The sequence below is a fragment of the Silurus meridionalis genome, chromosome 3, assembly GCF_014805685.1.
Source record: "Silurus meridionalis isolate SWU-2019-XX chromosome 3, ASM1480568v1, whole genome shotgun sequence".
In the NCBI taxonomy this organism is placed as follows: domain Eukaryota; kingdom Metazoa; phylum Chordata; class Actinopteri; order Siluriformes; family Siluridae; genus Silurus; species Silurus meridionalis.
The window spans coordinates 23436048-23448633 of record NC_060886.1 but is presented as its reverse complement, the minus strand read 5'-3'; the positions used below and the strand labels follow the sequence as shown (position 1 = coordinate 23448633).

At 37.1% G+C, this 12586-nt stretch overlaps 1 protein-coding gene across 2 annotated transcripts in view; it reads right to left on the bottom strand.

The window, feature by feature from the left end:
- The window catches only part of slc4a3 (solute carrier family 4 member 3), a 72534-nt gene that overhangs the window by 25083 nt on the left and 34865 nt on the right, over nt 1–12586 (bottom strand). For both annotated transcript variants that reach the window (XM_046843287.1, XM_046843280.1), the window contains exons 5-7: nt 12201–12382; nt 9989–10209; nt 1682–1824 (exon numbers count right to left, since the gene is read on the bottom strand). In XM_046843287.1, coding sequence (XP_046699243.1) covers nt 1682–1824; nt 9989–10209; nt 12201–12382 — 546 coding nt within the window. The remainder of the gene's footprint in view (nt 1–1681; nt 1825–9988; nt 10210–12200; nt 12383–12586) is intronic.

Here is a 12586-nt window from a genome sequence, read left to right as displayed (position 1 = left end):
TCTCTTTCTGTTTAAGAGTAAAAAGAAGCAGAGTAATAGTTTTTTTAATTAGACAATTTCATGCTATGCTAAAGATGTTTTAGGATTATAAAATATAAACAGACAATTATGGTTGAGATAGAATTGGGGTCAGATACGGCAATGGCAAGTATTTTATTTGCCTAAAACTGTTCAACTGTAAGCAGCCATATAAGCTTTATAAAATACACACATAAAGTTTAACATCTAGGCCAAAAAAATGTCCCAAATTACGCAACTAACCATATCTAATATTTTGCCCTGCATTTAAGTTTTGGCTCAAAAGTCACATCCTGGCCCATACCATGCTTGAGATATGGTCTCATTATGGTGTAGTTGCGGTTGTGTTCTGGCAGCCATATTTGAATTAGATGGATTTGAATGAAATGGGCCACCACTTTTTTATTGCACACTGAGGTACTACTCAATGCAGCACCCAAATACATCAAGATGTGAAGTTCAAAAGATCGTGGCATCAGACCTCTCTACAAATCGAGACAAAACATTAACATAGGTTTTACCTCAACATTAAAGGTAAAAGTAATTAACAAAAAGCAATATAAATATATATATATATATATATATATATATATATATATATATATATATATATATATATATATATATATATATATTACAGTTTTAAACTGGGCTTGTTTCTTCTCCTTATTTAACAAGAAAAGAATCTAGAATGTAATCAATTATCACACTTAAAATTACAATTATCACATTGGAGACTCCTGAAATATATGCTGAATAAACATCTCCTTACAAAAAGCTTACCATATCAATTAACATTGTATTTGATAAATAAAAAGCAATTTTTTCAGTTACAAAAATCCACCATACCAATCTGTAAATTACCTGTTATGATAAAAAGTACCTATTTTATTTACTCTGCAGACAGAACCATTCTCAAAACAACTGTTAAACCAACACCTTCTACCTTCTAGGACATTTCTTGTATTGAAGAAAATGTGTCCCACTGTCGTACAATTTCTTTTAAATCACAAATGTAAAACATATTTCATAACTGGGGTTGAAACATAGCTTATTTTGACTTTCCTCATAGTGTCTTAATCCTTTCATTCCTTGTCTATGAACATATAATTTGCATGCTTGCTGTCATCTCCATTTTTCTTGCCCCTAATGCTGTTTATCATTCAGCTCTTATGTTTATAACCCATTGTAAATAGATCGCAGTGTTTTATACAAAAAGTGAGATGGCCATCTCAGTGGAAAAAAACAGTACCCCTGATCGCTGTTTATTTATAAAGCAGTTCATAAACTGTCCTCATATCATGTATCATCACATAGAATCTATTATACTGTACAATGGAGCTATTTTGGACTTGGTCCTTATTCTGACTGGGGAAAGTTTGTCCTTAGAGACATTGCTTCATATTACTGAAATAAACACCAGAGAACCTTAAAACAGGATGCTAAGAAAAGGAAGCATTATAAATATTTACTGATACAAATTAGTCTGTTGCTATATCACATTTTATGTCTTTTATGGGACTCTGTGTTTGAACTGAAAATAGTGTGCTTGTGAGATCCAAATAATTTTTGTACATTATTTTTGCTTTCCTTTCCTCTTTGTAAACTATGATACCTGCATGTGCATAGAACTGTATCCTTGCGCTTTGGTACACAATCTAACCTCATGAGTCTTTTTGTCAATCTTCTTCCTCTTCTTTAGGCTAGAGGGAGAAGAAGAGCCGTTGTTTGCCCGAGTAACCTGACAACGAGATGACTTCTTGACCAGGTGTCGTCTTACTCCAGGATTGTCTTCAAACCGGTGACCTGCAAGCAAGTATATCAAAATAAATAAAATGAGAACGAAATCGACATTTTAGTGGTAGCACCGTAAATGTTCTTATTATAAATGTGTTTTGACTGTAAGATTATTTAATTAAAGCTTTTATTTGAGCAAAGGAACACAGATTAGTGAACAGGAAAACATAGTCAATGTTGGCCAAAGGAATCCACAAAGCAGAATGAATTATTTTGTGTGGTTAAAGACACAGGCTTCTCCAAAAACTGCCTCTGGTTTAATATTATATCACTTCAAACCCACAAACCAAGGTTCTTATTAAATTTGAGATAATTGAAGGCCCTAAGTCATGCATTCTACCAGTAGCAGAGTTGAGGGGACTGAGGAATCAGGGCATGCCAGGCCACAAAAAAATCCCTTGCTGTTTTAGGCTGTCACAGTAGCTGCAGGATGTGCCGTAAACAAAAGTCAAATTCTATTTTTTTTTCTTCAACTGCATTCTGATCCCTGTCTTTCTGACCCTAAAATCTGCAACTCCAGGCCAACCCTCAAACAATCTCCCCCAACCTCCAGAGTCCATTCATTCCTATCTTCGCTCCTTCTTTCACACTGCTGACTCCTAAAAACATGGCAGTCATGCCTTTTGGCTGGACTCAGCTTGAGCTGATGTGGTAGCAAAGCAGCCGTTCTAAAAAGAGATTTCAGGCCAACTTGAGTTAAAATGTTAGAGTGGAACCAACCTGAGCCATAACTTCATATTAAACACACTCTAGACATGTTTGAAAACCATAACTCATAGAAATTATCACTCTCATATTATCACCGAAGAACATATGCTGTGTAGATTAGCATACAAGAGCATGTTCAGACCAATCTGGTTAAATCAGATAGTTTGGCATATCTGAATTAAGCAAGAACAACGTTATGTTACGTTATGTTACATTTACCTTCACTAACATTTACTTGCCTCACATTGTGTGCCACCATCCTTAGCATTAGCAGCCAAGGTGTACATACAACAATGCGATTATGATCAAGAGACTTGGGATTTGAATTAGTTCCTTTATTTAATCATTTTAATGTTTGTCAGTGTCACAGTGAATCTGGAGTCTATCACAAGAACAGTAGGTGTGAGGTAGCATTAGAGGCTGGTTGGGACATCATACACACCACACACACATTTACAAATAAGTTCACACCTAGGGACAATTTATTAACTTGCATGTTATTATGAGGTGGAAGAAAACTAAAGGAACCTGAAGGAAACTCCCAAAAGCATACACACAACAAGAGCATGTGTATCTCCATACAGAAACACACTGTGTACCTTGGAGGTTTGATTTGGCCATCCAAACACCTAGTCAAAAAACTGGATTGGAAAAAAAAGATTTTCTCTGCTGTGTGAAAGAAAGCTTAATTGTACAGCACTAGCTAGCATTATTTATTGCTGCACAATTGAGTTCTTTATAAACAAATAATTCAAGATGAAGCTTGCTAAAGACATCACGGTAGTATTTTTATCCTGTTAGGAAACAATCCAGCTGTATCTCTTAGAGGAGACAATTGTGCAGAATCCTGAACTTAGACTGAAGACCAAGCTCTTTCTTTTTTGTCACTCAAAGATGGAGAGGGCAGACAGGAACAGAACTTCTCCAGTGGTCACAAACAGGGGTGATAGAGCAGAGAAGTTCAACCACTGTATAAGTGCTGAGGTGGAGAAGCCCAAAAACTGCTGACATCAATGACAAATCCAAGGACCCCTTTACAGTTCAAACAGAGGCTTCTTGTTTCCTAGCAAGTTTTCAAAGGCTACACCGTTGCCGAAAGTATCTGGATGAATGATTGCTTTGAGAGCATTACTGGTCTCCTAAAATGTACTTTACAGTGATGCATACAAATTCTGTATGCGGCATTGTTATTTTCAGGATCTAACATCTCAGCTGCATTTATAATTTCTTGAAATGTTCCTGGTGAAACAAATAGCATTAGTCTATGGAACATGCTCATGTTTTACTGAGGTGGATCCTAAACAGGACTGGCCTGTGTCTGTATGCCTGTGAATGTGCATGGGTCTGTGTGTTTGTGTATAAATGGGATGAGCTACCTGTTTAATAGCTTTCTTCACTATGTTGACAGCACATCACCACATGCCCTACTTCAATTACAACATCAGTGAGCTCTGTGTTAGGCATAAGCCTTACATTAATTAGCTTGTGTTTCCTCTAGGAAAATCAATAAAACATTTAAAATGCTCATCAATCAATTTCCCCAATGTTAGGTTTCCACAGAGTATAGAATGCCTTAATATTGCTGATGAGCAGAAAACGTTACTGGAATGCATCAAATAAAAAAAAAGTCATTTTGAGATATTGTTGAATTTTTAACAGCTCTATATGTTTCAGAAATTATATATTTATTGCTCTGAATAGTTATTTTGCTTGTATCTTTAGACCACTGGCTGCCCACCTCTGTCCTGTAATACTATCTATTATACACATATTAGTGTTTATCCTGCTCCAGAACCAAGATATTGAACGAATTACCTACTTTCCAGTAAACTAATGAATGGCACTATCGCTGAAAAACATTAAAATGTGAAGACAGGAGTACTCCAGGACCAGGGTTGTGAACCTATGATCTTAAGAAACTCTTAAAAAGGTCTGCTTAAAATTCTGCAACAATAAAGATGTAAATCAGAGAGCATACAAATTAAGAACTCTTAATGAAGCCATGAATCTGAAAAGCCAGTGGTGTTAAATATGAGCTTTAAGGCCTCCCAAACAATGTAGTTGATGATACTCACGGAGAGGTTCAACAGGAGAGTTGAGATGGCTATGGATTGACTCCAGAAGGTCATAGTCTTCAAAATCCAGAACAAACTCTTCAAAATCTTCCAACCCATCCACATTGTAAATTCCAGGGTACTCCTCCTCTCCATTTTGTCCTTTCCATCATTCATCTTTGGAATGTCTTGTGGTTCAGCACTAGCACCTACTTGGTCTTGCTCCATATCTGTCATCTCCATGTCCAACGGTTCCACCCCACCCTGAACTGGTGGGATGCTTTCATTCAGAATGTGCTTCACTTGTTAACCGTTGCTCAGAGCTGTTATATTAGTACAATTAAGTATTCTGGATTTTGAAGAGTTGCAGCAGTGCAGGAGTGATGGAACTCTAAACCTTGTAGATCCTCTATATCCACTGGGTGGAGTTCAACAGTGGGAGTGCTACAATGCTACACATATCTGGTGGTCTGCACAGAGATGCCTCTGTCAACTAAACAATAAATTCAAAAATACAGCATAAAAAGTGTGCATGAAGCACAATCCGATGGACTTGCTCTTTCCAACACGTTTTTTTTTTTTTTTTAGTACTTCACCTTTGGTTGATAAGTCTGTATCCAATGTAATCCAACTAATTTTCTTACATAAGGCCTTGACAAACAAAAGCTTCTAAGAAGAGGCTCTGGATTCCTGGGTAGCCAGCAATTCTTCAATGTAAGTTAATACTCAAAACTCTGTAGGTGCCCACCAATTCACAAAAAAAACAACTTCAACACAACCCACTGGCTCCCTGTCTAATTTCCATGACAGCACTGATTGATTGTGCAGCAGTATGTGGATAAAAGTGCTGGTCTCAAAGCTGTAGTGTTGTCCTGTTTTTAGCCCCCCTGCATTGCGAGACTCAATAGTGTGAGCCACAAGCCTGGAGCATTGTCGGCTTCCAACTGAATATCTCAGGCGGGGGCTCCCGGGTGGCTGTCCAACGCAGCAGCAGAAACAGCAACAGGACAGAAAGAGGCCGATGATGCAAAGTAGCCTGATATTCAACGAGTGCAAGATGAGCAGTTTCGCCAGCTGAGCATCAGATGGAGGCGGCGGCTGATACATCACACTTAGTCAAACAGCGTCCAGACGCATGGAGCCTCACATTAGGGTGTACTGTCTCTACATCACAGGTCTCCATGGAAACCGTTCCCATCTCTGACACACTGTTACCTGAATTGCGCTTATGCACTCCACATATTTCATGTATTACGTCAACATAACATGCCATAAGGTATTTTAAACTACATTCATAATTAGTTTTTTACAAAATATAGAGAAATACAGTTAACAATTTGACATCAATAGTTTAGCATTTTATTATGGAAAAGTACCCATTTAACAGCTGATTTATCTTAATGCTCTGTGAAAGGCATACATGATTTCAACACAATCTCTTCAACTGGATTCATCTTGAATAAAACTACCAAAAATAATAGCCATCTCTCCTGAATGACTCTATGAACACATTAATTTTAATCAAATGATTAACATGGAAGAGAGATAATGGTGTAGTGGTTGGTGTGGGTATTGACAGGTCTTCTTCTCTGTGCAATGCCAAAATAAAATGGCTTGTGCCAGTGCAGGCCCAAATCTCTGATTCACTACAGGAAGTTCAAAGGAAAATCAATTAAAACGACTATGTTAATTACAGCCTCAGGACCATGTTCCCAGCTTCACTTAGATGTGCCACCCGACTCACCAGCAGACCTGAACAAACCCAAGCAACCCCCCATTCCTGTCTTCTCTGTCACTCTTGTTTTAAAAAAAATACGGGAAATAACTTTAGAGAATTATATTTACAAATGTAGTCATTTAGTAATTGTATTAAATAGGACCACCAGCCATTAACACAACTGATGAGCATGTTAACAGGTCAATAGATGAGTTTACCTACAATGTAAATATATGTCACATACAAATTGCTATTTCAAATATATGCTTGAAACCATGAATAAAAATTATAATTCATGTTAAGTTCAATGACATAGTAAAAAGCAATAAATTATACTGTATCTAAATTTATGCTTAGAGAACCACAAGACTCATTAGATCCGATTCACTGAAACCATTTTTAAGTCTCTACACATCCTCAGGATCACAGGGACAGAGATAAAGTGAAACATAGTTGTTCCAAATATTATGTGGAAAGAATGCCAACAGAAGCTTTAACCATCGGAAAACATGTTATTACAGGCACTGCAGCCCTTTTGAAAAAAAAGGATGATGACTAATGATTGCTGGTTTCAGAGAGATTACCCTAAAGCTTTAACCAAAGCCGTGACAACTACATTGGGCATCCTGTATTTCTATGACCTCCTGAAGCTTAAAGGATATGAGAACTGGTTACTGACTGCTTCCTGATGCCACACACTAAAGCTAGGAGGAGTAATATGTGGTTTGTTTTCTTATGCCTTTTGCTCAATTAAGCAGATTTTATTAAGGGTAATTGCTGGAAAAATAACAGAGAGCTCACATCCCAGTCCCAGTGATCCCAACCATAGTTCTACGTCAGGCCATGTTTACTATATTTTTATAGAGTTTGAGTAAAACTGGCCTGATGCCAGACCCCTGTTGATTTAGTGCTGGGTTGACCGTGGACCTGCTCTCTGCAAAAACACATTTATAAGTATAGACATGGACATAGCAGGCATTACCAAAATGACCCATCCAAACTGCAGCCAGTACAATCCTCAAATAGCACACTTTCAGCAAACACTAAATCCTTGGTTGAGTAGCTGTGTCCATTTCTCATTGCATAACTGTACCAGGGAAAGTATTTTGTTTCTGCAGCAGGGACTAGTGTTTAGTTATGTAACCACCTAATCAATTAGTTAAATACTACAACAAAATTGTAGTAGCAAATTTAAAAGTCATTAAAAATTAAAAACAGATATAGAATATTTTCTGTAAAAACATACAAGGCATTGTCATTTGTCCAACTTATACTGTAGGGCAGATGTCATCAGTTTTCTGGATGTAAATTTCAGTAGACAAAGTACCGTCATTTCCGGACTATTAAGCGCACCCAAATATAAGCCGCACCCACTGAATTTAACAAAGATTTTTATTTTAAACCTAAATAAGCCGCACCTGTCTATAAGCCGCAGGCTTGAAACAAATGAACTTTACACAGGCTTTAACGAAAGACAGTGTCTGTTACACGGTGTAACGGGTGAAATATGTCGTGGGTCCTTTAAAAGCAGAGCGGCATTTTGGGAATAGCCTGCTGCCGCATTTTTTCCGGTATTACTGCATGTGTGCAAGACCGAGGAATATGTCCTTATTATTTTTTGATGCTCAAAATTTTTTGAAGTTTCTTTGACTAACCCGTAACGCTGTTGCCAAGAAAAATAAAAAAGCACGCGTTTTGGAAACCTGTCTGTGCTTATATGATTTCTGTTGCAACTGGAGTTAGCGAGCTATCCCATGACCCTGCCTGATACAACGCGTTACAACGGCTTGAATCTAAACAGTAGCCTACCAAGAAAGTCATTGTTTACTGTCTTCCTCCTTCCTTTCACAATTATTTCTCTCAGGAGTTTATCTTTTGGCATCGTCGTGCGTTTAAAAATTAAAAAAAAGTTGTTTCTCCCGATGCCGTGCAGCTCAGAACACAGGTGAAGTGCGTTTTTTCGTTTCTGTTCGGAAATTTCATTGGTCTAATGTTATGTCGCTCAGTTTTTTGCCTTGAAGTTTGTGAAACTGGGAAAAACCTAGGAAAAATCAATAAATTAGCCGCTTCGTTGTTTAAGCCGCGGGGTTCAAAACGTGAGTAGCGGCTTATAGTCCGAAAAATACGGTACTAAAAGCTTGGAAAAGTCCATTTAAAAGTAATCGTTGTATCCAGTCAGTCATGCTACTTGCTGAAATGGTCCTTCATATGCATGGAATTGTTTGCAACAAATTTTTATCAAATACCCATAGGGCATTCTAGGGCACAAAGAAATCATTTTGGATTTAGCCTATATACATATATACAAATATTGAAATAAACATAACTACCATCCATCCAAAGAACCTTTAAAGAACCCTTTATGTGGAAGTGCATCACAGCACAGGTGATTTTCTTCATCAAAATGTGATGTTTATTAAATGCAGAAATATGTTTATAATATTCAGATGTATATTGAAATTATCACATATTACACTGAATTATTACACTTTTCATTCATTTAATAGAAACTGTTTTGAATGGACAGCGCAAGCCCAAAACCCTGAACTCCTTCACAATATCATTAAACCCAGTGAAACACAGCTTTTGTGGATTACAATGACAGCTGAGTTTTACTGGGTGCACAGATTAACTGCTGGACAAAAGGCTTTTAAAAAGTGTCATTCGGAAGCCCACATGGACTCTAGGGGTGAATGTAAGTAGGATGAATCAACGGGTTTTTCATATAATGATTAGCGATATAAAAATATTTCAATACTTTTTTGGAACACTGGTGCGGGATATGCTGATTTATATATAAGAGCATTAATGACGTTGGACACTTTATTCATTCAAGGAGGCTTGGAATCCAATCCATTGCAAAGGTGGTCAGTGGGGTTGAGGTCAGCCTTCTGTGCAGGACATTTATTTACATTTACAGAATTTGGCAGACGCCCTTATCCAAAACAACGTCCAATTATCTCCTTTTTACAACTGAGCAGTTGAGGGTTAAGAGCCTTGCCCAAGGGTCCATCAGTGGCAGCTTAGTAGTGGTGAGATTTAAACTCACGACCTTCTGATCTGAAATCCAACATCTTAACCACAGAGCTACCCCTGCACCAAGATACTCAGATTTCTCCTGCTTTAACCTTGGCATAATCATGTCTTTATGGAATTCTCCATGTGCACAGGGCCATTGTCATGCTGGAACATTTCTAGGCCTCATGGGTACGAACATTTGGCCATACAGTATAGTGTAGACTTAATAGACTTAGCCAAAGCTCAGAGCTGGTCAGTCATCTCATATGTGACAGAATTATGAATCTAGTAAGCTTGTCTTTTATTTGTGTAATTGGTAAATATTGCAAAGAAAATACTTGTATTTGTCTCAGAACATTTTGTTTAATTATCCATCTAGCAAAACCTCTAAGCTGCATTGACTGAAATTTCGCTAACTAATTAACAGGTAAACTGCAGTCTCTATTAGCATGACATGGCTAATCATAGACGCTACTAATTACTTTGCTGCTATTACCTGCAATTATTTTGAAGAGAGACTGAGATTAAACACTAAGTCAGACCAACAGATGAAACATAAAATAGAACACACAAATATGTAGATGTGTATATACTTTAGTAATATATACCTGTACTTCCCATATAAAAAAAAATAATAAATAATTGTAACTTGAACGCTCCACATTGCCACACTTACTCTTCATGTCATCCAAGTCAACAGTTGCAAGCATTTGAGCCTCGGCTTCGTCTGTGGGCACTTTCTGATAAACGGCTGTCTCCAAAGCAGTCATGCTGCCAATGCAAATGCGTTCTCTCAGGTCGTAGTTGGTGCGCTGGGCTCCACTCAGGCGATGGACAGGTTTCCGGCAGAACCAGGCCCGCGTGGGGATACTGGCCAGCTCTAAAGGCAGATTAAACCTGTAAAGCATAAGCACAACTTATTTAGAATACAAAGGCATACTCATTTATTTCGACAAGACATACTAAAGAAAATCTTTAGGGTCAGATTACAAAGGTCTTTAAGCCAGAACACTCCCAAAAAGTACAGCACTGTACAACTTACACGCTTATACATACATGCTTGGCACAATCATCTACAGTAGTTGTAACAGCATCTCAGTTGGAATCTCAGTCAGCCAGCAGAGGGAGCTCGAGTATAAATATAGGCATGAGCATCCTTTGTCCCAGCAAAGCTATAGCTTTTTTTCAGTTCCAGTAGTACCGTAATACTGCACCAAGCTCTTTATTGAACATGCTCATTTTCTGTGCACCAGTTTGCATCATCCAGTTATGTGAATGCTTCTCTACATGCCTTTAAATAGAACACATAAGCAGAGAGAGAGAGAAAGAGAGAGAGAGAGAGAGAGAGAGAGAGAGAGAGAGAATCCATCTCTGCTTTCTTCTAATGCATAATTAATCATTTTACAAATTATTTATATTGTGAATGCAATGGAGTTACATATGACAGGCCCAGTACATCTCAGGGATGTTTCTAAATTTTACATTGATTTATTTCAACATATTTAAGCGTTCCTAGCCATTAAAAATAGATAATGTTTAAATGTACATGCTCAATTGTTAGATTTTTTGTGTTTCTTACCACAATTAAGAGAAAATATATCTGCTAAATTATAGGGAGGCCAGTGGTGTGACTGAAGCATGTAAAATCTATTATGTAACATTATGTAACATCTTATTGTAAGATTCTCTAAATGGAGTCTCTTCATAATCACAATACAATGAGATAAATGAACACAAACTGTGGTAATAAGATAGTAATGATAACCTGTGTATATAGAGTGTATTAGGATTTCATAATAAGGGATGAAATGATGTATAATAATATCTAACATTAACTGAGTAAAACATTTTATCACATCTAACTAATACTGAATATTAATTAGTTGGGCAAAAATAGCAATCAATGTGATCCATTAAATGCTCATAAGGATCCAATTATAGAAACTAGGTGGTGTTATACAGTCTGATACCACCCCAAGGATTATTTTTCCAAAGACAGCTACAGTATGACAGGTATGTTCACACCTTCACCAGTCACTGTACTATGAAGCTGCTAGCAGCCACTCATTGTTTAATCAAAAGGTTGATGCAACTAGCATTTCACAAATCAGGAGAAGGGTATTTGTGTGCTTTGTCTTCACTGCACCAAATGTCTGTAAGTTTGCATAAACTTTTCTTAACGTTGTGACATCGCTGAACATGCTCACATCTTGCAATGTCTGCAAAACCATTGCAAATGAACAAATAAAAGTGTAAACCCCCATTTGCTTACAAGCCAATCTCTTTATTTTACCTTTTTTTTAAAACAAATTAATATAATATAAACACAGCTTATGTTGTCAATAAACCGCAAAACCCTATTTCCTAAAAAAAACTTGAAGGAAATGCTATGGTGAATTATTGCTACATAAATGTGTCCTTAAAGTAATCATTATTATAATCTGTTTACAAGAAACAAGTTCCAGTGTCAGATACTGTATTGTTATAGAAAATAGGTATAAAATGTAGAATCTGACCCATTCTGGATCATGAAAATGAATCATTCTGACAAATCTGATTCAAGAATTCTGTTTAAGTATTATATTCGTAATTAAAACTTGCTTCATATAGCAACCACAGTACTGTTCTTAAAACATATAATGCTTTACAAAGTCAAGGAAGTCAAAACCTGGTAGTTTTTTTCCCTAGATAAATCCACTGAAACTCCAGCATGAGAAATGCAGAAAATCTGGAGCGTATAATGACATATGAAGAAATAACCATGTATATCCATATATATATATCATGGATAGATTATGGGTATTATTAGAAGCATATGAAAGACCCACCAGTTTTATTTAGCTATTCAGTGAATGTGTGTTGCAAAATCTTTGATAGTTTCTGCTTACCTATTTAATGCTTCCTCATCTTCCTCCTCTTCTTCCTCTTCCTTTTTGTCCTGTAAATCCTCCTCATGTATTTCTGTGGGTTTAGTAATGGGTAGCTCAGGGCTTGGGGGTCTTTCATTTTCCATGTGAAATGTGGGGAGAGGAACAGGTGGCATCATCAGCCCCTCACTTCCCAAGCTAAACTGAGAGAGGACAACATGCATTAAACTCCCTTTCTCTTTTTTGCACCCTCACAGAATGAATGTAGGATCTTTAACTTTGAGTCAGCAAAAGTGTATCTGTATATCTGTAACACGCTGCAATGTCAGCACTTTCAAACTTCCACTAAACACAAAGTCATCATATATAGCATACACACCTGCATTTTGCATGTCTTTGGTGTGCAA